The 26,089-nt window shown below is 49.8% G+C and overlaps 1 protein-coding gene across 1 annotated transcript in view; it reads right to left on the bottom strand.

The window, feature by feature from the left end:
- LOC309530395 (sodium-dependent proline transporter-like) overlaps positions 1–19,510 on the bottom strand; it is a 28,745-nt gene extending 9,235 nt beyond the window's left edge. The window contains exons 1-8 of the mRNA XM_082219337.1: positions 19,426–19,510; positions 9,771–10,011; positions 6,032–6,163; positions 4,931–5,085; positions 4,134–4,186; positions 3,744–3,882; positions 1,551–1,685; positions 1,152–1,255 (exon numbers count right to left, since the gene is read on the bottom strand). Coding sequence (XP_082075463.1) covers positions 1,152–1,255; positions 1,551–1,685; positions 3,744–3,882; positions 4,134–4,186; positions 4,931–5,085; positions 6,032–6,163; positions 9,771–10,011; positions 19,426–19,458 — 992 coding nt within the window. The 5' untranslated portion in view covers positions 19,459–19,510. The remainder of the gene's footprint in view (positions 1–1,151; positions 1,256–1,550; positions 1,686–3,743; positions 3,883–4,133; positions 4,187–4,930; positions 5,086–6,031; positions 6,164–9,770; positions 10,012–19,425) is intronic.
- Positions 19,511–26,089: the final 6,579 nt, after the last annotated feature.

Below are 26,089 nucleotides of genomic sequence, written 5' to 3'. Positions count from 1 at the left end.
TTTGCTGAAGACACGCCTCTTTATCCTGGCCTTTGGCACCTGAAAGACGCATTTAGGACCCACACTAGCCGCAATTGCAGTTTGTTTTGAACTGTTTTAACGTTGAATTTTATGTCAACATAGCCTGCCCAGGGACCTGGGCTGGGTAATATTATTATCAACCCTAACTCTAATAAGAATTATATTTTTCTAGATAGGTAGGTAGGTAGGTAGATAGGTAGGAAGATAGAGATAGATAGATAGATAGATAGATAGATAGATAGATAGATAGATGATAGATAGATAGATAGATGATAGATAGATAGATGATAGATAGATAGATGATAGATAGATAGATAGATAGATAGATAGATAGATAGATAGATAGATAGATAGATAGATGATAGATGATAGATAGATGATAGATGATAGATAGATAGATAGATAGATAGATAGATAGATAGATAGATAGATAGATAGATATCTCCTTCATGGATTACTGCCTTGTCATGGCGAAGGGGCTTGAACAACTCAGAGAAGCTATGAGCTACATCGTGCATCCCAGTAGTGATGTATGGAAGTGAGAGCTGGACCATCAAGAAGGCTGATCGCCAAAGAATGGATGCTTTTGAATTATGGTGCTGGAGGAGACTCTTGAGAGTCCCATGGACTGCAAGAAGATCAAACTGCTCCATTCTTAAGGGAATCAGCCCTGAGTGCTCACTGGAAGGACAGACCCTGAAGCTGAGGCTCCAAGACTTTGGCCACCTCATGAGAAGAGAAGACTCCCTGGAAAAGACCCTGATGTTGGGAAAGATGGGGGGCACAAGGAGAAGGGGATGACAGAGGACGAGATGGTTGGACAGTGTTCTCAAAGCTACCAGCATGAGTCTGACCAAACTGTGGGAGGCAGTGGAAGACAGGAGGGCCTGGCGTGCTCTGGTCCAGGGGGTCACAAAGAGTCGGACACGACTAAACGACTAAACATCAAGAACAACAAATAGATAGATAGATGATAGATAGATAGATAGATAGAGATACAAATATATAGATATATAGATAGATATAGATATAAACAAAGTGGGTTCAGAGCTGAGAATTACCGTATTTTCTTTTCTGAATGCATTTAGTAGATGTTCCTTTGGAGGCCTCGCAGCCCGACAGTCTCTTACCTGATCACATTGTTGTCAAACTTGTTGTAGGAAGCCATAGAAAGGAGCCCCCCAAAGCCAATGCCCAGAGAATAGAAGATTTGCGAGGCAGCATCGTTCCAGACCTGGGGCGGGGTGGAAAGAGATTTTTTTAAATCCAAGGTTCACTTCCCACCCCTTCTGTGGAGCGATTTGCGCCTCGCTGATTCCTCAAGTTGCCACTCTCTTCATTTGACCACATAAAAAGCCACGTGGAGCTGCAAAGAAGAGTATCCCAAAGAAGAGCCACCACCAAGAAGGCCCTCTGCCTGGTTCCCTGTAACTTGGCTTCTTGCAGGGAGGGAACCGCCAGAAGGCCCTTGGGAGCTGGACCTCAGTGTTGCGCCCCCCCCTCCCCAAGAGCCCCCCCCCAAGGCATACCTGAGCACTGCTCAGCCGGCTCCAGTCTGCTGAGAGGTAGAATCGCACGCCCTCAATGGATCCCTCCAGAGTGGCTCCTCGAATGATCAGCACCACGATGACCACATAGGGGAAGGTCGCTGTGAAGTAGACCACCTGGGTGGGGAGACGAGCTCTGAGCGGGTGTGTGTGTGTGTGTAAAAAGGTAAAGGGACCCCTGACCATTAGGTCCAGTCGTGACCAACTCTGGGGTTGCGGTGCTCATCTCGTTTTATTGGCCGAGGGAGCCGGCGTACAGCTTCCAGGTCATGTGGCCAGCAGGACTAAGCCGCTTCTGGTGAACCAGAGCAGCACACGGAAACACCGTTTACCTTCCCGCTGGAGCGGTACCTATTTATCTACTTACACTTTGAAGTGAGAGGCACAAATACAAGATGGGTGACACCTGGCTTGAGAGCAGTACATGTGAAAAGGATCTAGGAGTCTTGGTTGACCACAAACTTGACATGAGCCAACAGTGTGACGCGGCAGCTAAAAAAGCCAATGCAATTCTGGGCTGCATCAATAGGAGTATAGCATCTAGATCAAGGGAAGTAATAGTGCCACTGTATTCTGCTCTGGTCAGACCACACCTGGAGTACTGTGTCCAGTTCTGGGCACCACAATTCAAGGAGGACACTGACAAACTGGAACGTGTCCAGAGGAGGGCAACCAAAATGGTCAAAGGCCTGGAAACGATGCCTTATGAGGAACGGCTAAGGGAGCTGGGCATGTTTAGCCTGGAGAAGAGGAGGTTAAGGGGTGATATGATAGCCATGTTCAAATATATAAAAGGATGTCACATGGAGGAGGGAGAAAGGTTGTTTTCTGCTGCTCCGGAGAAGCGGACACGGAGCAATGGATCCAAACTACAAGAAAGAAGATTCCACCTAAACATTAGGAAGAACTTCCTGACAGTGAGAGCTGTTCGACAGTGGAATTTGCTGCCAAGGAGTGTGGTGGAGTCTCCTACTTTGGAGGTCTTTAAGCAGAGGCTTGACAACCATATGTCAGGAGTGCTCTGATGGTGTTTCCTGCTTGGCAGGGGGTTGGATTCGATGGCCCTTGTGGTCTCTTCCAACTCTATGATTCTATGATTCTATGATTCTATGCTTTCGAACTGCTAGTTGGCAGGAGCAGGGACCGAGCAACAGGAGCTCACCCCGTTGCGGGGATTCGAACTGCCGACCTTCTGATCAGCAAGTCCTAGGCTCTGTGGTTTAACCCACAGCGCCACCCACGCCCCTTGTGTGTGTGTGTTAGGATATTGATTCACCTTTAAGGTTCCACCTTAAAACAGATGTGTGGATTGTTGTATGTCACATGCCTGTTTACACTCCAGCACAGCTTGCTGGGAACTTCCATTTGTGTGTATAGCTATTGCCTTTGCTGCCTGCTCCTGGACACGAAGGGGAGAAGACATGTTTTTTCCTTTGTCCTGATGTATGCTGAATAAGCTGCCTGTAAATATGCTCTCACAGCCGTCTCCTGCCACTTCTGTCTGCACAGTGTTATTTATTCTGCTGATTAGAGCGTGCTCCAGCCTCTGAAGCTGTGGGTCGCTGTTTCATGCTAAGCCAAGGACTGGGGATCGTCCGGCTTACCAGCTGGTGGGTTGGAGCCAGCTGGGGGCTTGCAAATTGCCCCCGTTTCCTTGGATGCATCCCAACAGCCAGACCCAGACCCCCCCCAGCAGGAGCTCAAGGGAGGTGAGAGCAGGGGAGGCAAGGGATTTACACCCCCCATTTGGGCACCCAGAGCCTTAGCGAGGGAGGGGGAGATGGACAGGTGATGACGGACAGCACTGGGGGGGGCAGGAGATGGCAGGTAATGAGGGAAGGACCGTAGCTCAGCGGCAGACCACTGGCTTGGGATGCAGATGGTCCCAGGTTCAATCCACCTACTGGCGTCTTCAGGTATGGCTGGAAGAGACTCCTGCCTGAAGACCTGGGAAGCTGTTGCTGCCAGCCAGTGCAGACAACACTGGCCTAGGTAGGCCATTGGTTTGACTCAGTATCAGGAGATACGACTGGCAAGGGATTTGGTGTATAATATACAGTTGTCAGCATGGGGAAAATTATGGAAAGAGGATTCCAAATGATGAGGACTAGAAGCTTTGTTTTATTTTCTGAAGGACAATGTCTCTCACAGATGCCCCCCCCACAAGTCGCTCACCTTTCCTGAGCTGTGGATTCCCTTGAGCATGCACAGAAAGATGACCAGCCAGGCAAGCAGCAGACACAGAGCCAGAGGCCATCTCACGGGTCCAGGGTCGCCCAGGCCGGTGCTGTGGACCACGCCTAGGACCTGTTCGCTGGGAAGAAAAAGCAGAAAGGCTGGAGACAGGAGGCCATGGGGGGGGGGGCGCACTCCATCCCCAACCAGCCCCCTTTCTCCACGCCCAGCCCAATACAAAACCCAAAAGACAAAGTCCAGCTTCACCCCCCAGTGGCCAACCTGCAGGCACGGCGGTCAAGCGGTCAGCTCTGAGCTCCCTCCCCCGGGTAACCCCAAGGGGACCTTCAGGGAACAACAACAACAGTGGTAAATAAAAACAGCACTCACTTCCAGAAGGCTTCGCTGGCGCTGACTCGAGAGGCGTTGCCCCAGGATTCGTTCTGAAATACAGCAGAGCAGTTGAGCAAAGTACATTTACACCGTTCCCCGCCTCCTCATTCAATCCCCAACAACAACCCTTCGAGGTGGGCCGAGAGGCAGTGACTGTCCGGCCCCCCAGAGTCGCCCAGCAAAGGCAAGTTCCTGCTCTGCATTTCGCTGACCCCCGAACCTGTTCCCCAAGGATTTCTGCTGCGGGAAGGTGGCTCATTGGTGCGACAGAACCCTTTGCTTCCTGGATTGCAGGAGGTTGGGATAGAAGACCTTTTGGGTTCCCTTCTGACTCTATAAAGTTATGTTTCCAGGCAAAATGTTGCACAGGATATGATACGATACAATAATCTTTATTGTCCCATACAGAACAATGAAACTGAAAAAATCTACATCAGACATTCAAAAACCCACAAGCCAGCTATCCCAGCTATCCCAACCTGGTTAGCCCTTAAAAACTCTGATACCCTATACTTGTATACAATATAATCACATAAAGACTACCTTACACTGCGTTTAAAACCCAAATCGCCTTTGGATAGAAACTGTATCTCAGGCGGCTAGTCCTGGTCTTTATAACCCTGTACTTTCTTCCAGAAGGCAAAAGCTGAAAGAGATCATTTCCGGGGTGCGCACTATCCTGCGCTATCTCTGCAGCTTTCTTATGGCACCTGGAAGCGTAGATTTGATCCAAGGTGGGAAGAGGGGTGGGGAGACCCCCTCCCCCCCACACACACCCTGCTCCCTAATTGCACCTGAAACTGGCAGAGGTGGGCGTTTTGTGGGGCATCGCAGGACCAGGGCAGGGGGCTTTGCAGAGACATGCCCAGGTAATAGAAGGTCCAGGCAATGATGATGTTGTAGTAGAGAGAGACCAGCGAGGAGACCAGCAACATTCCGATCCCAATCCCTGCAGAGGAAGAGGAGGGGAAATCAATCGTAGAATCACAGAATGGAAGAGTTGGAAAGGACCACAAGGGTCATCTAATAATAATAATAATAATAATTTATTATTTAACGTCTTTCCTTCTGCAGTATTGGATGGCAGGTTGAGAGGAGTTCCCTACCAGGACAGACTTTGCTCGTGTGCTCAAGACATCGATTCTCTAAAACATATTTTGCTGCCCTGTGCGAAATATGAGCAAGCCAGGGCTGAACTGATATTACCCTTGCTGGTACCTTTCCCGGTAAAATCAGAGGCTCACTAAGTCAGGTTCCTATTGGAAGACCGGACAAATGCTAGAACATTAGCAGGGGTGAAGTTTTTATTGGTGGTTGCAAGAACCAATGATCCCTATCTTTAATTCTGAACAAAATGCTTGTTTAGCCTGGAGGTAGGCTGTCTGAATTGTGCATTGCTCAATCTCTCTAGAGTCTCCTCCAGCACCATAATTCAAAAGCATCCATTCTTCGGCGATCAGCCTTCTTTGTGGTCCAGCTCTCACTTCCATACATCACTACTGGGAAAACCACAGCTTGAACTATACGGACCTTTGTTGGCAAGGTGATGTCTCTGCTTTTTAAGATGCTGTCCAGGTTTGTCACTGCTTTTCTCCCAAGAAGCAGGCGTCTTTTAATTTCATGGGCAAAGACAGGAGGAGCTACAAAGGGTGAGAAGCCCACCAGGTATTCTCAGGAGTTTGCTAACACAGCCGTTGCAGATTTAGCTGTGGTTAGTGGCTGGAGACAGGTCTTGAAAGCTGGAGTCTTGAAAGGGGTACAAGGTTTGTCCTCAAGGGACGGGAAGCCAGGCTCCCCCCAAAAAACAACCCTTTGCAAGAGAGATAAAGGAATCAATTGATCGCTATGGAAATACAAACAGCAATACTTTTCAAGCTGCACCTGGGACCCCCTACCTTTCAAGAGGGGGCAGCACTTCCAGACGGTGATGGGTCCTGCAGCGCCATATTGGCCCAGACTCAGCTCCATCAGGAAGAGAGGCAGCCCAGTGAAGAGAAGCATTATGGCGTACGGGATCAGGAACACCCCTGTGGGACGCAAGGCAGGCCTTTAGACAGGGATTGGGGGCAGCGAACCCCCAAAATTGTGCATGGCTTCATTCGACTAAGCAGGATGACTGATTCCCCCTTGTTCAGGATCGGTGCCATGGAATAGCAGTTTTCAGATTGGAGAAAAGGCCAGGAAGAGGCGACACGATCAAAGTTTTAAAAAATTGAGCATTGCAAGGAGGGAGCGGATAGGGGGAAAGTTTCCTCCCTCTCCCATAATGCTAAAAGTTGTGGATGTCCAATAATAATAATAATTTATTATTTGTACCCCGCCCATCTGGCTAGGTTTCCCCAGCCACTCTGGGCGGCTTCCAACAAAGATTAAAAATACATCAAATGTCACATATTAAAAACTTCCCTCAACAGGGCTGCCTTCAGATGTCTTCTAAATGTCAGGTAGTTGTTTATCTCTTTGACATCTGATGGGAGGGCGTTCCACAGGGTGGGTGCCACCACCGAGAAGGCCCTCTTCCTGGTTCCCTGTAACTTGGTTTCTTGCAGTGAGGGAATCGCCAGAAGGCCCTCGGCGCTGGACCTCAGTGTCCGGGCAGAACGATGGGGGTGGAGATGCTCCTTCAGGTATACTGGACCGAGGCCGTTTAGGGCTTTAAAGGTCAGCACAAGCACTTTGAATTGTGCTCGGAAACGTACTGGGAGCCAATGTAGATCTTTCAAGACCGGTGTTATATGGTCTCGGCGGCCGCCCCCAGTCACCAGTCTAGCTGCCGCATTCTGGATTAGTTGTAGTTTCCGGGTCACCTTCAAAGGTAGCCCCACGTAGAGCGCATTTCAGTAGTCCAAGCTAGAGATAACCAGAGCATGCACCACTCTGGCCAGACAGTCCACAGGCAGGGAGGATCTCATCCTGCGTACCAGATGGAGCTGGGAGACAGCTGCCCAGGACACAGAATTGACCTGTGCCTCCATGGACAGCTGTGAGTCCAAAATGACTCCCAGGCTACGCACCTGGTCCTTCAGGGGCACAGTGACCCCATTCAGGACCTGGGAATCCTCCACATCTGCCCGCCTCCTGTCCCCCAAAAACAGTACTTCTGTCTTGTCAGGATTCAGTGAAGCAGAATGTGGGGAGATTCAGGCAGAGAAAAGGAAGGACTTCTTTGTGTACCACATAAACTGTGGAACTCCCTGCCACAGGAGGCAGCGATGGCCACCGACTTGGATGGCTTTGAAAGAGGATTGGGCAAATTCATGGAGGGGGAGAGGGCCAGCAATGGCTCCTAGTCACAATGGCTATGCTCTGCTTCAACATACATAGGGCACCCGGTTTGCTAAGGCTGGCCCGTTCCTCTTTGCAATGCATCAAGCTCAAAAGGCGTTTAGTGCCTGCAGCTGCATCTGCCGGAACATCCCCCAAGGGCGGAAACTGCAGAGATGTTGCTGACGAAACGGAGAAGGACTTCCAAAGATCTGAAGCCTGGGGCCTGGTTTGCTGCAAGTGCCGGGGGCCTGCACTTTCAATTTCTCCTTTATATTCTGGAGGTTTGTGGAACTGCCTGGTGGGATGCAGAGAAAATACCCGCCACTCTCGGGACCTGCTCTCTGCTTTGCCTTCTGAAGTTTAAGACCGTCAGAGAAGGGATGTTTTGCAAGTCTTTCCCTGTGTGGTCCACTTCCCAGAAGAGGAGCAGCCTCAGTGTGCTCCCAGGGCAAGCTCAACTGCAGCTGCTTTAGGGTGGCAGCACCAGAGTGTACGACGAGGAAAGATGTGCACCAGCCCCTCCTTGGGGCGGGGCTGCAAAGTCCCGTGAAACCACAGGAGGGAAGATGCAGAGATACAGAAACAGAAGCTGTGAATCCTCCTAAAAGCACACAGATTCTGTGCCCTGGCTGTAAAATTGGATTAAATTTCCCCTGAAGTAGCAGGTTCGTAGCTTGGGGGTCCTCCTGGGTCCTTTGCTGTCGCTTGAGGCTCAGGTGGCCTCAGTGCCTTCCATCAGCTTCAGCTGGTGGCCCAGCTACGCCCCTATCTGGACAGGGAGAGCCTAACTACCGTTGCCTATGCTCTGGTAACTTCAAGGTTAGATTACTGCAATGCGTTACACATTGGGCTGCCTCTGAAGATGGTTCAGAAACTTCAGCTGGTGCAGAATTCAGCAGCCAGGTTGCTCACCAGAGCGAGACGGTTTGAGCCTATTGCACCGATCCTGGTCTGACTGCACTGGCTACTGATTTGTTTACGGGCCCAATTCAAAGTGCTAGTTTTGACCTATAAAGCCTTTAATGGCTCAGGACCACAATACTTCCTCCCATATCAACCTAGCCGGACCATGAGATCATCTTCTGAGGCCCTTCTTCATGTGCCTCCTCCTCAAGAGGTCCGGAGGGTGGCAACACGAGAACGGGGCCTTTTCTGCAGTGGCTCCCCGTCTGTGGAATGCTCTCCCCAGGGAAGTTTGCCTGGTGCCTTCATTATACACCTTTAGGCGCCAAGCAAAAACGTTCCTTTTCAACCAGGCCTTTGGTTGACCTGACCAACATCCCATACCCTTTTAAAATGTGGTTTTTTTGGGAGAGGTGTATTATTGGGTTATTGCTTTTATTTTTATTTTATATCCTGTGATCCTTTTATGTGAACCGCCCTGAGACATCCGGGTATAGGGCGGTATATAAATTAAATACATACATACATACATACATACATACATACATACTGTATTTTTTGCTCCATAAGATGCACTTTTTTCTTCCTAAAAAGTAAGGGGAAATGTCTGTGCGTGTTATGAAGCGAATGCATGGTCCCTGGAGCCGAATTGCCCAGAAGCAAAAAGCAGATCATGCTTTTTTTTTTTTTTAAAGAGGGAAGTGGGTGTTGAAACAAAGCCGCTGAGTGGCATGCACTTGTGAGTAGGATAAGGGATGATAGCAATAAAGGAGGCTGCCTGGGAGGGGGGAGGAAAAGACAGCAAACTTGCAAAGGGGGGAAACAGGAAGACTAAAGCAATGAGGAGAGAAATTAGAAGAAAAAGAGGAGCAAAAACTGCTCCAGCTAAGGAAAAGACACTAAGGAAAACAAGAGGAAAGGGAGTGTTGAAAGGAAACAGCTGATCAGCAAGCGATCGGGAGGGAGATAAGGCTGTCTGGGGGGGGGAGGTAAAAGCATATGGATCCTCAGGATTTTTGCACTGGATCACCCCAAATTCTCCATCAGATCACATAGCATGTCCATGGCTACAGCCTGCACCAAAAAAACCCGCACCCACTGTTTCGTGGGGCCGCAATGGCGCAAAAACGTGGTTACAAAGCACGGATCCACATGGATCCTCAGGATTTTTGCACTGGGCTACCCCAAACTCACCGCCAAATCATATGTCTGTCGCCACAGCATGAACCACAAAAATCATACATCCGCTGTTTCGTTCAGAATATTTTCCCCTTGTTTTCCTCCTCTAAAAACTAGGTGCATCTTATGGAGCGAAAAATACAGTAAATAATAAATGACCAAGAGCAAGCCATGGAGCTCAGCCAAGGACCTAGCTCCCCACCCCCTGCCTCAGGCTCTCCAGCTGCCACCCTGGGGACTAGAAGCATGAGGCGCCTCTTTGCCAAGAGCATCCGAGCCACTCACCGCCCCCGTTGCGATAGCAGAGATACGGGAACCTCCACACGTTGCCCAGTCCCACACAGTACCCGACGCAGGAGAGGAGGAACTCGTACTTCCCTCCCCACGTCCCCCGGGGCTGGCTGGGCTCAGGGGACGGGGTCACCGGCTGGATCTGGAAGGAGAGCTGGCTCTGGGCGGGACTGGCAGGAGACGGGGGGACCGCCTCCAGGGGCGCCCCGTTCATCAGGATGGCACCTCCCGGCGGCTGGAGGAGAAAGAAGGAGGGTCACCGGAAATCGAGGCAGGAAGGGGGCGCTGCAAAAAAAGGCTGCAGCATTTCATTTCAGACTTTTTTTTTAAAGTATATCTTCATTGATTTAAAATAAATACATTTATGGGAAAACAGACAAATAAAACAAATAAACAAGCATACAAAACAAATAAACAAGCATACAATCAGACAAACAAATAATGGAGAAATCAAACAAACAACCACAACATACGAAACAACAAAATTAGTATAACTAACATCACTTATAATCCCGATACTGAAATCAATTATCAAACTTATAAAGAAAAAAATTAAAAATGACTTCCAATTAATCTCACTGTACTTTATCAATTACCTTATACCGCACAGTTGCATATTTCTTATATAGTCTCTTTTTACCTCCCTACTATCTTATATTTATGCAATACAAGGATCAGTCTAGTTCTGCCAAGATGTTTCCTTTTGTACCATCGTTTTTTAAGTATTCTTTAAAGATTCTCCACTCCTTATAGACTTTTTGTTTCAGTTGGCCTCTTATCCTTCCTGTCGCCTTCGCTAGCTGCAGATATTCTACCATTAGGTTTTTTAGTAGCAAGGAATTGGAAAAATACAACAATACCCAATACGGCATTTTGAACTTTTTAGCTCTGTGGAACAGTCTCCCTCAGGAGATTGTGGACTCTCCTTCCTCGGAGGCTTTTAAGCAGAGGTTGGGTGACCATCTGTCAGGGATGATTTGGCTGAAATTCTTGCATTGCCGTGGGTTGGACTAGATGCCCTCAGGCTCCCTTCCCACTCAACAATTCCTGGAGTCCATGGATTATGAAATAGTACGCAGCTGACAAAGTTGACAAGAGGAAAAGTTGTCAGGAGTTCAGCCTACGCTTGAGTAGGACCCTGGTAGAGACACATGCCCGACTGGCATGTTTCCTTCCTCCTGGTCGATTATTCGGGAGCTTCAAAAGCTTTCTTCAGCCCGAACATCACAGCAACCGATGCCAACAGACATTGGCACACTTAGGGATGCGCAGAGTTTACACAACTTGCACATGACAGACCTCAGCAACTCAGCATTTTGGCTAATCTACTTTATTTACATATAAACACACACGGAGCACTGCAACATGGCTCCCTCTCTCTAGCATCAGACAGCAAAGAGAAAAAGAACAAAGGACAATAGTCCCACTTCACGGAACACAAACATCCTGTCTTCGTCACTTCTCAGTCTGTGGAGTCAAAACATACACCGTCATGTGAAAGACAACAATCCCATGACTGCAATCATGGAGCGGGAATTCTAACACCATGGAATGGAGGGTGCAGGGCTGTCTTTAGCATATGTGCCAAGGTCCGTCCAGCGCTTTCAAATTTAGTTTAGCTCCCGAATTAACTTTTATTATGCTTCTGTCAGACACCACGCTTGCGCCTCATCTCTTGTTTACGAAAGAAGGGAGGGGGGGAGGGTTTCTCGCTCAGCATTCGTCGTAAAATGCAGAAAAAATGCAGCTCACACCGGAATTCATAATGTTTTGGATACCCAACTCTGACCAGTCAAAAGATCTGGAGAGCCCCACAGCTTACTGAAAGAAGGCAGCAGTCGAGCAACCGCCCTTGGGAGCCCAGCAAATGTCTCTGGCCTGTTTCGCCAGCTTCCTGTCTTGCACCCGCTGCGATTCCCAGAAGTGTCGGGCAGGTCATGCTGAGGGCAGCCTGTTGACTCCTCCTGTGGTTGGATCAAGACCACAGGCCCACAGCAGTTCCCAGGAACGAGGTTTCGTAACCTGGCGGGTTTTGAGAGCCGCTGGATTCCACAGGTGCAGCGAGAGAAGGGTGGCTTTGCACCCTCAGAGAAGAACTCTGAATCACCCCACCCTCCACCCGTAATATAACAATATATTTTAGTGATGCAAGATGGGGGGGGAAGGGAAATGTACGCATTTCCAAAACTGACATGCATACGCATTTTTAAAATTTGTGCCATCTGAAAAAAACAACTAAAATAACACCAATGCAGTCTGACTAAAACATATTTCATTCATTTTTCTTGCCGTAGTACAGTGGACGCTTGGGTTGAGAATGTGATCCGTGCAGGATGCATGTTTGCAACCGCAGCGGTGCGTCTGCACACACAGAGGTTGCGGTTCTGCACTTCTGTGCATGTGCAAAGTGTGATTTAGCGCTTCTGCGCATGCGCGACCGCCGAAACAACGCAGCCTGAAGTGTCTGTAACCCAAAGTATGACTGTATTGAACTTGCATTCTTATACTTCAACTAATCTAAAACTGTATAATTAAAAAGAACACCAAGTGTTCAGTAAGTAATTATTTTAAGAGAATTTAACAAAAACTCCCCTATATGTGGAATGGGGAAAACGCCAAGATTATGATCAGGTTTCCTTTCAATGTATTGATTTCAAAGATTTCCAAAAGGTATCCAGATTATTGTTTTCCTGGGAAGATTTCCAAAAGCTAAATTTACAAAAATTCCACACCTCAGTTGCTTTACCTCAGCGCCTTCTGTGACTTCACTTGGCCCCTCCTTTGGGGGAGGATTTTAAATGGAAGTTGGACGGCCAACTTTCTGGGAACTTTATCTGCAATTCCTACACAAGGGGGAAACCAGGCAGGGCCTCGCCTTTGTTGTTGCACAGGGCACGCCCCATAAGCGTTTCACTCTTTCAAACTTTTGTATAATCCAGGCAAGAGAGACGGGTTCGAATTTCCACTCAGGCGCAACACACGGTGGGCCCCTTCCGCCAGTCATCATCGCTTGGCCTTCATTAACTTGGCCTTCATTTCCTCCAAGGAAACGGACGATAAAAGCAGAAATAATCCAGTTGGGCCAGGCCAGGGCACACCAGAGGATTTCGTGTCATGGGGGTGGGGGGTGGGGAGGCAGCTCAGGAGTTAATAATAATTGTTAAGTTGTGGGTGAACATATCAGACGACACAACGATTCTTCAAACAGCTCTTGCTTATTCACAGGCCAGAACAGAACTGAGCTGAAGGGTTCAGCCAGCCTGCTTATATAGAGCTCCAGTTCAACGCAACTGTAACCACTTTCTGTAACTATCCAATCACTGAACGTCACTTTCAATCCCTTATTTGCATATGTGGACCTGAGTGAAAACTATCTACAGTATTATCCCCCTGCTAGCCCAGGGTGAGAACTTCAGTACATAATAATAATAATAATAATAATAATAATAATAATAATATTTATACCCCACCCATCTGGCTGGGCTTCCCCAGTTAAAAACTGGATCTCTATAGAGTCAGTTGCTGATTGTATAGGTCAGGAATTTGGAAAGACCTTAGCACCACTTCCTGCAAAACTCCTCAAAAACAGCAAGAGAGAACACCATTATTATTATTATTATTATTATTATTATTATTATTATTATTGTTCTCCACCTACCTGGCCGGGTTGCAAGGATCGGGGAGGGAATAGTCTTAACAAATGCCACATGCCAACACTGTGCAAATTGAGAGAGGATCACTGGCAGGCAGCGTGGTATAGCGGTTAGCATGTCGGACTAGGACCTGGGAGAAACCAGGGTTTGTGAATTCCTGCTTGGCACAAAACCCACAGTGGGTGGGCCTTGGGCCAGTCCCTCCCTCCCTCTCAGCCTATTCTGCCTCGCAGGATTGTCGTGGCGATTAAAGGGCAAGGGGGGGGGGGGAGAACGATGTGTGCCACCTTGCGCGCCCCGGAGAACAAGGTGGGATCAAAATGCAGTAAACCCACCAACAATTATTAGACTGGAGCGAAGCCTCGGCGCTGAGAGCATGCGGCACAACACAGAGACTGCCTCTGAGCGCTTGCAAAGTGCCTTTCCCTCCTCACAAATTAGATACACCGTGCTCTAGTTATCTCCCGCTTGGACTACTGCAATGCGCTCTATGTGGGGCTACCTTTGAAGATGACCCGGAAACTGCAATTAATCCAGAATGCGGCAGCTAGACTGGGGACTGGGAGCGGCCACCGAGACCACATAACACCAGTCTTAAAAGACCTACATTGGCTCCCAGTACGTTTCCGAGCCCAATTCAAAGTGTTGGTGCTGACCTTTAAAGCACTAAATGGCCTCAAAGGCCCAGTATACCTGAAGGAGCATCTCCACCCCCATCGTTCAGCCCGGACACTGAGATCCAGCGCCGAGGGCCTTCTGGAGGTTCCCTCACTGTGAGAAGTGAGGTTACAGGGAACCAAACAGAGGGCCTTCTCGGTGGTGGCGCCCACCCTGTGGAACGCCCTCCCAGCAGATGTCAAGGATATAAGCAGCTATCCTATTTTCAAAAGACATCTGAAAGGCAGCCCTGTTCAGGGAAGTTTTTAATATTTAATGCTGTGTTGTTTTTAACACTCAGTTGGGAGCCACCTAGAGTGGCTGGGGAAACTCAGCCAGATGGGTGGGAGATAAATAAATTTATTATTATTATTATTATTATTATTATTATTATTATTATTATTATATCTGGGTGTGCACGCCCAAGACCCGGACACTGTCAGAGACAGGACATATGGCTGGTGTACAGAAGCAGGAGGAGCGAGGGGTCTGTCCATGACCCCGTCACCTGGATAAGCTCCAGTAAGTGGCTGAACAGGCTAGTCCTGTGCATTCGTAGATGCTCTGCGGTCAGAGGCAGCGATACCTGCAAGTATCTGTAGCTGAGAGTCCTAGGAGGGGCGGGGCAGCGCCGCTGCTGTGCTCCTGCCGGGTCCTGATTTCGGGCTTCGCTTGGGGGCAACTGCTTGGCCACTGGAAGAACAGGGTGGTGGGCTGCAGGAGCCCCGGGCCTGATCCAGAAGCTCAGCTCTTCTTATCTCTTGCGCCACAGTTTAAAGCTCAACCCTTGAATGGTTGCGGCAGCTCAGAAGAACTCGGCTGCGTGATCAAGCCAGTGGCCCGTCCAGTCCGGCATCCTGTTCTCACAGGGGCCAAACCGTGGGAAACCAGCAAGCAGGATTCGAACACAAGACCAACGCTTTCTGCTACTGTGATTTCCAGCAACTGACATTCAGAAGCAAGCCTTTGGCCAAAGCACAGTCTGACCCCCTTTCTCCTTCTGTAATCTCCTTCTGTAATCCAGCGGTTGCCATGAATTTGATTCTGAATTGGTTTTAGAATGAATTGACTTTTGAACAGATTACGCTAGCAGGATTGCAAGAAGTTCTGTAAGGTGAATTATCTGAAATACTGCAAGAAAGATAATGAGGAGAATGATTAGTTAAGGATAATTAAAGGTAATATAGAAATTAAGAAATGCATAATAAGGGATAGAGAACAGAAAATCATCAGAGGCGTTGATGGAAGTCTAAAAATATCGTATAAGATGAGAAGTTATGTTGCATGACTGTTGGAACGGATACGTTAAAAAATTAATAAAAATGTATATTACAAAGAAAAAGAAGAATTGATTTCAGAATGTATTTCAATTAATTGATTGTGATTTTATGTAAACTGTGTTACTTTTATTCTTAGCCTCTCTGAGCCCGGCTTCGGCTGCGGAGGGCGGGATATAAATAAATTATTATTATTATTATTATTATTATTATGGCTGCCTCCGACTGCAGGTGCAGAGTTGAACCATCCCAGCTGCCTCTGCACATCCTTCTGAATGTGCATCTAGGAAGAATCACAGAATCATAAGAGTTGGAAGAGACCACAAGGGCCATCGAGTCCAACCCCCTGCCAAGCAGGAAACACCATCAGAGCACTCCTGACATATGGTTGTCAAGCCTCTGCTTAAAGACCTTCCTGAATCCCTATGGATTCAGCCAGGCAGAGGAGTCTTCGAAGGGAAGATTGGTTTCGCAACCTTGAAGATTCGCTGAGCGCTTGCTCACTCTTTTTACTGAATTAAATGGGGGGGGGGTTGCTGTTTTCCTTCCTGCGCCAAATGAAAGGCGTTCTGCTCCCGTTTGTGGAAAGGGGCCCAGCTGAGCTGCTGAAAGGAAAGGCAGTGTGACGCGTCCCCTTTTCAAAGCGCCCTTGCGGAGTCCAAGTTACCAAACTTCAGAAGAGGAAACGGAGCCGCTCTCGAAAGACCAACAGGCCGGCCGGTTAACCCTTCAGTCCCAGGCTTCCGGCAAAGGCATGCAAGCACCCCGGTGAGGCAGGGGAACCCCGCTCCACTCCCCCCCGGGCTCCCAGGGCAGAAAAATGGTGCGGACTTGGTTCAATTCCAGCAGCTCACCCTCAACTCTCTGCAATGCCCGGGAGAATCAGCTGCCTTGGCAGCACCACTGCACCCCATCTGGTCACAGAAGCCAGAGCGAAATGTCTTGGGTCAGGCCAACCAAGAAAAAGATGGATAGTGAAGGACTGAGGGGCCAGGGAGACACGCCAATCCAGACTATTGGATCTGGTGGCCATTTAAAACCCTTGAAGCTGGGAAGGGGGGTGGGTGCCAGCCTAGGAAAGGAGGGCCTTCTCTGTGGTAGCCCCTAAGTTGTGGCACTCACTTCGCCTGGCATCCTCATCACTCAGGTTTCGGCGAAGGCGGAAGACTCGCCCCTTGACCCTAGCTGTTGACATCTGAGATTTGTACTTTAAGGACTTGCCTTTGTTCTGTCATTTTGTCTTAAGCTTTTTTTTTTTAAAAAAAAATTGTCCAATATTTTTTATTAGTTTTCCAAATTTCTATCAAATCAATACAAAATCACATTAAATTTAATCCAATTTTTCCATTGACTTCCCACTCGTTAATGGGTCCCTTCTTTTCTCTAATTACTGCTTTATAAAAAAGAATAAAAAATAACGTAACATAAAGCAGCAAATATTGTAACAATATTGTATTGTATCTTACAATGATATTATATCTTAATATTAGGATCGTTGCACTCTTTAGGTGAAGGGCAGGTACTAAATTGCAACAGCAATAATTTGATTGGATTCTGGGCTCACGAGTGGCAGAAGGTTTTTGGCAAGATCTGCTACAACCATCTCTTGCCTTGGCTGACGTTTTGGCCTCAATTTGGGAGAGAAAAACAAGCAGCAATCTGTTTTCACCATCTACCCAGGATATTTGCACCTGACCAAGTAACTGACCAGCTCCTTCTCACAACCACTGGTGCAGTTTCTGGTGCCGCACCTACAAGGCAGAACTCTTTCCTATTTGCACATCAGTAAGCTCTCAATTAAAGCTATGGTCTTCCCAGTAGTGATTTATGGAAGTGAGAGCTGGACCATAAAGAAGGCTGATCGCCGAAGAATGGATGCTTTTGAATTATGGTGCTGGAGGAGACTCTTGAGAGTCCCATGGACTGCAAGAAGATCAAACCTCTCCATTCTGAAGGAAATCAGCCCTGAGTGCTCACTGGAAGGACAGATCCTGAAGCTGAGGCTCCAAGACTTTGGCCACCTCATGAGAAGAGAAGACTCCCTGGAAAAGACCCTGATGTTGGGAAAGATGGAGGGCACAAGGAGAAGGGGACAACAGAGGACGAGATGGTTGGACAGTGTTCTTGAAGCTACCAGCATGAGTTTGACCAAACTGCAGGAGGCAGTGGAAGACAGGAGTGCCTGGCATGCTCTGGTCCAGGGGGTCACGAAGAGTCAGACATGACTAAATGACTAAACAACAACAATATATATACATCTATCTATCTATCTATCATCTATCTATCTATCTATCTATCTATCTATCTATCTATCTATCATCTATCTATCTATCTATCTATCTATCATCTATCTATCTCTATCAACAAAGTGGGTTGAGAGCTGAGAATTATTTTCTTTTCTGAGGCAGTGGAAGACAGGAGTGCCTGGCATGCTCTGGTCCGTGGGGTCACGAAGAGTCGGACACGACTAAACAACAACAATGCTCTGACAATTTGTCAGAAAGTTCTTCCTGATATTTAGTCAGGATTCTTTCTTGTAACTTGAATCCATTGCTTCGAGCCCTACCCTCCAGAGCAGGAGAAAAAAAAAAATGCTCTACCATCTTCCGGGTGATATCTAAAGATGGCTCTTGTATCTCCTCTCAGTCTCCTCTTTTCCAGGCTAAATAGACCCAGCTCCTTCAACCGTTCCTCATCAGGCTTGGTTTCCAGATCATCTTGGTCGCCCTCCTCTGCACATATTCCAGCTTGTCAACATCCTCCTTAAATTGTGGCGCTCAGGACTGGACCCAAGACTCCAGATGTGGTCTGGCCAAGGCAGAATAGAACAGGACTATGATTTCCCTTGATCTGGACCCTAGATTTCTGAGGATGCAGCCTAGAAGAGCGTTAGCTTTTGTTTTTGCTGATGTTGCATCAAACTGTTTCTTACCATCTCTTTCATGTTGTTTTCCTTGCTGGCTGCTTTGGATAGATGTTTGGCCCAGGAAAGCAACTTAGTAACATTTTAATTATAAATAAATAAATAAAGGGAGACAAGCTGGCATTCCTGAGAGAGGCAGGGTTCCCTTCACAGTACGCCGGAGTCAGGCCAGATGCAACAATTTCCACGTTGGGCACCTGTCGTGCCACCCCCCTCACATAATAGAGGTGGGATAGCAGAAATGTGCAGTAGCAGGAAGTTGGATGAAACTGAGGAAGCGACGCCCTGTCTCTCCTCTGACACAGTTCTGCGGCGATTCTCCTGACAGATCCTCAATAACAGGCTGGGTGTGCCACGTGAGGAGCTTTCACGGTTCAGATCAGAGCCGGGCATAACGAAAGGTGGAACTGGGCTTTCACAGGTGGTGTGGACAGGTGAGAAAATCAGCAGCGGGAAGGAAAAGAACCACAGGGCTGTGGAGCTTGGAAGGGACACCCACGGTTCATATATTCCAGCCCCCGCAAGGTAGAAATCACAGCTTAAAAAATCCCTGACAGATGGCCACCCAACCTCTGCTTTAAAAGCTCCAGTGAAGAAGAGACCATCTTAACAGCCAGAAATTTCTCCCTAATGTTTCCTGGAACCTCCTTCTTTGGAAAGGGGAGACTCTGGAGACGATGTCTGGACCGTCCAGGGACTTGGGTTCCCCGTCCCAAGCTGGAAGAATCCTGACCTAGGAGAGAAAGTGGGCACTGCTGGGGCTCATCTCCATTCTGGGCTCTGAGGTAGGAGGTCTCTGCCCCGAAAACCATCCAATCTTGGCTTAGGAGGGAGCAAAATCTGGGCAAAAAATAGGCTTTGGGGTTCCTTTAAGGCCGTCAGGTGGAGAGATTTGGGGGGCAGTAGCCATAAGCGATCCCCCCCCCCAAAAAAATCCTTCCCACCAGCTGCGCCAGGGAGCGTTTTGCGCGCAGTTGCACACTAGGAGAGATCAGGCACTCTGCACATGCCCAGACGCTCTCGGAAAGCGGCAACCGCCCCCCCCCCATAGCAGCACAGCACCAACGGGTCCCGGGGCACCCCCCCCCACCCCACCCCGGCCCGCTTCAACCACTAGGTGAGGCTCCCCCTTCACTCACCGGGGCGGCTGCCGGCTGAGCCGGGGTCTGCATGGCTGCGGCGGCGCTTCGGCCCGACGGGGGCCCCGGGGCGCGGCAGACCCGGCGCGGCAGCCCGGCCGGAGAAAGAGGAAGCCGGGCGGGGCCGGGGCGGGGCCAGCCGGGCTCACCTGCCCGCCCTCGGCTCACCTGGGCCGGCGGAGGCTCCTCCCCCAGGGTGGGAAGCTTCTCCCAAGCGGCCCCCGTGCTGTCCCTGGGCGGCCCGCGGGGGCCTCTGTCGGAGTCAGCGCTCGGGGGCCGCTTTCTTGGGAAGGAGAATGAAGGCTACAGGGAGGAGAGGGAGCGTGGTCGTGTAGTGGTTAGAGTGTGGGGCTAGAGAGATCAGGGTTCACATCGGACACCCCGAGGTTCTCCGGGTGCGCGCTTGGGTTGGGGGCTGCCTCTCTGCCATAGCTGTCAACTTACCGATTTGAAAATAAGGGACCAGCAGCCTCGAAAATAAGGGACCAGCAGCCAAAATAAGGGATTTTGGCTTAGCTTATACAGAAATCCGCCACTGATGGAGCCATGCTGCTTTGGCTGCGACTGACTGTTTTGCAGGGGGTTGGGCTAGATGATCCTAAGGGTTTACAACTCCGACCAAAGAAGGTAAAGGTAAAGGGACCCCTGACCATTAGGTCCAGTCGTGGCCGACTCTGGAGTTGCGGCGCTCATCTCGCTTTACTGGCCGAGGGAGCCGGCGTTTGTCCGCAGACAGCTTCCGGGTCATGTGGCCAGCAGGACTAAGCCGCTTCTGCCGAACCAGAGCAGTGCACGGAAACGCTGTTTACCTTCCCGCCATAGCGGTACCTATTTATCTACTTGCACTTTGACGTGCTTCCGAACTGCTAGGTTGGCAGGAGCAGGGACTGAGCAACGGGAGCTCACCCTGTCACGGGGATTCGAACTGCCAACCTTCTGATCGGCAAGTCCTAGGCTCTGTGGTTTAACCCACAGCGCCCCCCGCGTCCCTGACCAAAGAAGAGTGGCAGACAAAACTGATGAAGGACGTCGAGATGGCAAAGCTTACAGGCAGAATTAGAAACCAGGAAGAGGACCTCTTTAATAAAGAATGGGGAAAGTTTATAATTTAGTTGAAAAGCTATTGTAAAGAGTTGCATACATTGGTAGGATTGACAGAAAACTTGTGGTAAAAATTTGAACTATGGATGGACAAATGATTTATAAAAATAGTGTTATGAAAGGGATGCGGAGGGGAAATCACTACATTAAGATGCTGCACAGGTTGGAGGGTATGCTAAGCAGCATGTCGGGGCTGCCGTCATCCTGGTGCAAGGAGTTCCATCGGCCCTTCCCCGCCCGAGAGAGAGAGAGGGTGAGAGAGAGAGAGACTCTCGCCCACGCCGCCCGCGAGCCCGGCATGAGGTGGTTGCGGCGCTGCCGCGGTGGCCACTGAAGCGCCGCCCTTCTGCGTCCCTCCCCATCCCCTCCTCTTCCTCCTCCCTCAGGCCACCTCCTCAGCCGCCTCCAGCTTCCCCTGGCAGTGCGGCGGAAGTCTCGCAAGAGAGGGGCTGCCTGCCCGCCCGCTGCCACCCATCTCCTCACGACGCGCCCCTGAGGGGGAAAAGGGAGAGATGGAGACACGGCAGCTTGTGCGTACGGTCTCTCTCGCGGCGGAGGACCCCGGGCCGCTGCTTCCCTCCCGAGCCGGGTGAGCATGAAACCCGGGAAATTTAAGGGACATCATCAATAAGGGACAGCAGTGGGACACGGCGCTGGGATAAGGGAGTTTCCCGCCAAATAAGGGACGGTTGACAGCTATGCTGTTTGCGCCTGGCCTACTTCGCAGGGTCGTGGTGGGCATTTCGTGTAAGCCCCCACTTTGAACTCCTGGGAGGAAAACGGTGGGCAAGAAATGCAAGCGATCCATTCAGATTCATAAGCACCCGCTGCTCCCAAAAAATGTATGCAGGTGACTAAGGAGATGCGCATGGATTTGACGTGCGCACAAGCGAAAATGGGGATTTGGGGAGAATGGAAGCGAGGAGCCCTCTGCCTTTTCCAAGCTGAAATGGGGTGGGGGTCCTCTCTGTTTTGTGTAGAAAGGCTTCCTGCCTGTGCCCGTGCCCTTCTCTGGGAGGCTGCCTGCCTGGGATGGAGGGAGGGAGCCTGCTGCGTCTTTGGAACACCCTCCCACCAGATGTCAAAGAGAAGAACAACTACCAGACTTTTAGAAGACATCTGAAGGCAGCCCTGTTTAAAAAGGTAAAGGGACCCCTGACCATTAGGTCCAGTCGCAGACTACTCTGGGGTTGCGGCGCTCATCTTGCTATACTGGCTGAGGGAGCCGGCGTACAGCTTCTGGGTCATGTGGCCAGCATGACTAAGCCGCTTCTGGCGAACCAGAGCAGCGCACAGAAATGCCGTTTACCTTCCTGCCGGAGCGGTACCTATTTATCTAATTGCACTTGACGTGCGTTCAAACTGCTAGGTTGGCAGGAGCAGGGACCGAGCAACGGGAGCTCACCCCGTCACGGGGATTTGAACCGCCGACCTTCTGATCGGCAAGCCCTAGGCTCTGTGGTTAAATAGGTTATTGTATTTTAGTGTTCTGTTGGAAGCTGCCCAGAGTGGCTGGGGAGACCCAGCCAGATGGGCAGAGTATAAATAATAAATTATTATTATTATTATTTCCCCAGGGAGCTTCTCACCTGGGCGCAGTCCCTCCGCCTGGCGTTCCCATCTCCACCCGCCTCGTGACTCAGGGCCCCACCTGCCAGTTAGACGGGGATCCGCCTGGAGCCAGTCAAAAAGGCTCACCCCTGCCTAGCCCAACCTCTGCTGGATTATTAAAGTTTATAAAATGATGCTCAGCCTGCAGAACGTGGATAGAGAAAAGATTTCTTCCCTCTCTTAACCTAACACTAGAACTTGTGGGCACCCAATGAAGAGGAGCACAGGAAGATTTGGGAAAGGAAAAAAAAAATTAAATCCTCCTTCATTCAGCTCAGAGTTAGACTATGGAACTCACTCCAACAAGATACAGGGGTGGTCGAAAACATTGTTGTTGTTTAGTCGTTTAGTCGTGTCTGACTCTTCGTGACCCCATGGACCAGAGCACACCAGGCACTCCTGTCTTCCACTGCCTCCCGCAGTTTGGTCAGACTCATGCTGGTAGCATCAAGAACACTGTCCCACCATCTCGTCCTCTGTTGTCCCCTTCTCCTTGTGCCCTCCATCTTTTCCAAAAGATAAGGGTCTTTTCCAGGGAGTCTTCTCTTCTCCTGCGGTGGCCAAAGTATTGGAGCCTCAGCTTCAGGATCTGTCCTTCCAGTGAGCACTCAGGGCTGATTTCCTTCCGAATGGAGAGGTTGGATCTTCTTGCAGTCCATGGGACTCTCAAGAGTCTCCTCCAGCACCAGAATTCAAAAGAATAAATTCTTCGGCAAAAACATAGATTAGGCAAGTTCATGGAGTAGGAAAGGACTATGGATGGAGTAGCCCTCAAGAGCCCCTTCCTCCTCCCTGAATTTGCCCAATCCCCTTTCAAAGCCATCCAAGTGGCAGGGAGTTCCACAGTTTAACTCTACGCTGCATATCCTGAATCTTCCAGCATTCAGCTTCCTTCACCTTGCCATCTCCCTTTAAAGTGCAGCTCACAGATATTCTGATTGAGTGATTAATTAATTAATTAACCCAGAACGCAAGTGCTTTGCCTAAAATGCCACGAGACACTGCTCTGTGTTCGGAATTTGGTCGTCGGCTGGTAGGATCTGAGATATGGGATGTGAAAGTGGCGCGATTGTGAAACAGCATCCTCTGCCGATGAAAGCCGGCCATGGCAGCCGCGGAACGGATTCTGGCAGCAGCAGGAGATGCAGTTCAAAGGGCCTCTTTCATGTCTCTGTATCAGTGCATGAGCGCATGGAATGCAGGAAAACAAGCTTTCTATGGACTTGTTTATTAAGTTTGCATCCCGCCCAAAGTGAGCCCGGGGCGGCAACAACTGCTTGCTTTAAAAAAAGAAAAGAAAAGGGAATCCAGCGTTTTCTCATCGGTCCGGTTGTGATAACGTCCTTTCCCATCCACACCCCAAAGCGCACTGACGCTGTACCTCTTTTTAGCAGTCATGGCTTGAGGAAGAAGAACTTGCCTTTATCAGAGCCATCCATCCTTTCATAAAGCTCTGCCATGCCTCTTCATACTTGCTTTTTCTCTAAACTAAAAAGTCTCATCCCTGGATCATTTTGGTTTGCCTTTATCCGAACCTTTCCCAACCATACAATATCCATTTTGAGTTGAGGCGACCAGAACCCACAGCCCAACGAGCCCAGCGTACTGTTCTCACAGTGGCCAACCAGACGCCCATGACGGGGAGATCGCAAGCAGGATCCGGCCTCAACAGCACTTCTCCCCCTCTGACGGTGGAGGCAAAGCGTAGCCATCCTGGGAACTGTAGTTTGAAAAGGCTACTGAGAACCGTTTAGCTGTCTAGGGAAAACTACAGTTCCCAGGCTTCTTTGGGGATGTGTACAGTGGTAACTCGGGTGAAGTACTTAATTCGTTCCGGAGGTCCGTTCTTAACCTGAAACTGTTCTTAACCTGAAGCACCACTTTAGCTAATGGGGCCTCCCGCTGCCGCTGTGCCGCCACTGCACGATTTCTGTTCTCATCCTGATGCAAAGTTTTTAACTCGAGGTATTATTTCTGGGTTAGCGGAGTCTGTAACCTGAAGCATATGTAACCTGAAGCATATGTAACCTGAGGTACCACTGTATGGGCTTTTAAAGTAGTAGTAGTAATAATAATAATAATTTATTTATACCCCGCCCATCTGGCTGGGTTTCCCCAGCCACTCTGGGCGGCTTTCAACAAAACACTAGAATACAATAACCTATTAAACATTAAAAGCTTCCCTAAACAGGGCTGCCTTCAGATGTCTTCTAAAAGTTTGGTAGTTATTTTTCTCTTTGACATCTGGTGGGAGGGTGTTCCACAGGGCGGGTGCCACCACCGAGAAGGCCCTCTGCCTGGTTCCCTGTAACCTCACTTCTCGCAGTGAGGGAACCGCCAGAAGGCCCTCGGAGCTGGATCTCAGTGTCTGGGCAGAACGATGGGGGTGGAGATGCTCCTTCAGGTATACTGGACCGAGGCCGTTTAGGGCATTAAAGGTCAGCACCAACACTTTGAACTGTGCTCGGAAACGTACTAGGAGCCAATGCAGATCTCTCAGGACCAGTGTTATGTGGTCCCAGTGGCTGCTCCCAGTCACCAGTCTAGCTGCCGCATTCTGGATTAGTTGTAGTTTCCGAGTCACCTTCAAAGGTAGCCCCACGTAGAGCGCATTGAGGTAGTCCAAGCGAGAGAGAACTAGAGCATGCACCACTCTGGCCAGACAGTCTGCAGGCAGGTAGGGTCTCATCCTGCATACCAGATGGAGCTGTTAAACAGCTGCCCTGGACACAGAATTGACCTGCGCCTCCATTGACAGCTGTGAGTCCAAAATGACTCCCAGGCTGCGCACCTGGTCCTTCAGGGGCACAGTTACCCCATTCAGGACCAGGGAATCCTCCACACCTGCCCGCCTCCTGTCCCCCAAAAACAGTACTTCTGTCTTGTCAGGATTCAACCTCAATCTGTTAGCCGCCATCCATCCTCCAACCGCCTCCAGACACTCACACAGGACCTTCACCGCCTTCACTGGTTCTGATCTGAAAGAGAGGTAGAGCTGGGTATCATCTGCATACTGATGAACACCCAGCCCAAACCCCCTGATGATCTCTCCCAGCGGCTTCATATAGATATTAAAAAGCATGGGGGAGAGGACAGAACCCTGAGGCACCCCACAAGTGAGAGCCCAGGGGTCTGAACACTCATCCCCCCCCCCACTTTCTGGACACGGCCCAGGAGGAAGGAGCGGAACCACTGTATGACAGTGCCCCCAGCTCCCAGCCCCTCAAGACAGTCCAGAAGGATGCTATGGTCGATGGTGTCAAAAGCCGCTGAGAGATCCAGCAGAACCATAGCTGTCAATTGTCCCTTATTTGGCGGGAGAGTCCCTTATCCCAGCGCCATGTCCCGCTGCTGTCTCTTATTGATGAGGCTTTGTTTGGCTGCTGGCTGGGTTTTCTGCCTTTGGCACGGAGGGGCTCAGAAGCTGAACATACCTGTGCCCGGAAAATCCCTTATTTTGGTTGCTGATCCCTTATTTTCGAGGCTGCTGGTCCCTTATTTTCAAATCTGTAAGTTGACAGCTATGAGCAGAACTAGGAAACAGCTCTCACCTTTGTCCCTAGTCTGCCGGAGATCATCAACCAGCGCGACCAAGGCAGTTTCAGTCCCATGATGAGGCCTGAATCCCGACTGGAAGGGATCCAAATGGTCTGCATCCACTCGCTCAATCAAGTATGGTGCAGCCGTCCCACTTTGCCTCAGCTTCTTTCTCTGCCCCATTGCAGACAGGGCCACCCACATCAGTGATGGCCTTGCCCCACATGTGCCCACCCAGCCACTTTGAACGGGCGCTGCTTCAGGTGTCAGAAAATGCCCCTCCATCCTGCCTTTGCAAGCACCTGCTCGCTTAATGTGGCGGCGGCACCTGCGACTTTGCAACTCCTTGCCTATGGATCTCAAGCCCAGGGGCCAACACCCTGAGGCCCTGAGCACCCACAAAATTCCCCATGAA

The sequence above is a fragment of the Podarcis vaucheri genome, assembly GCF_965113315.1.
Source record: "Podarcis vaucheri genome assembly, chromosome: 4".
Classification (NCBI taxonomy): Eukaryota; Metazoa; Chordata; class Lepidosauria; order Squamata; family Lacertidae; genus Podarcis; species Podarcis vaucheri.
Note: the sequence above shows the minus strand (reverse complement) of the source record. Positions and strands in the feature narration are given on the sequence as shown.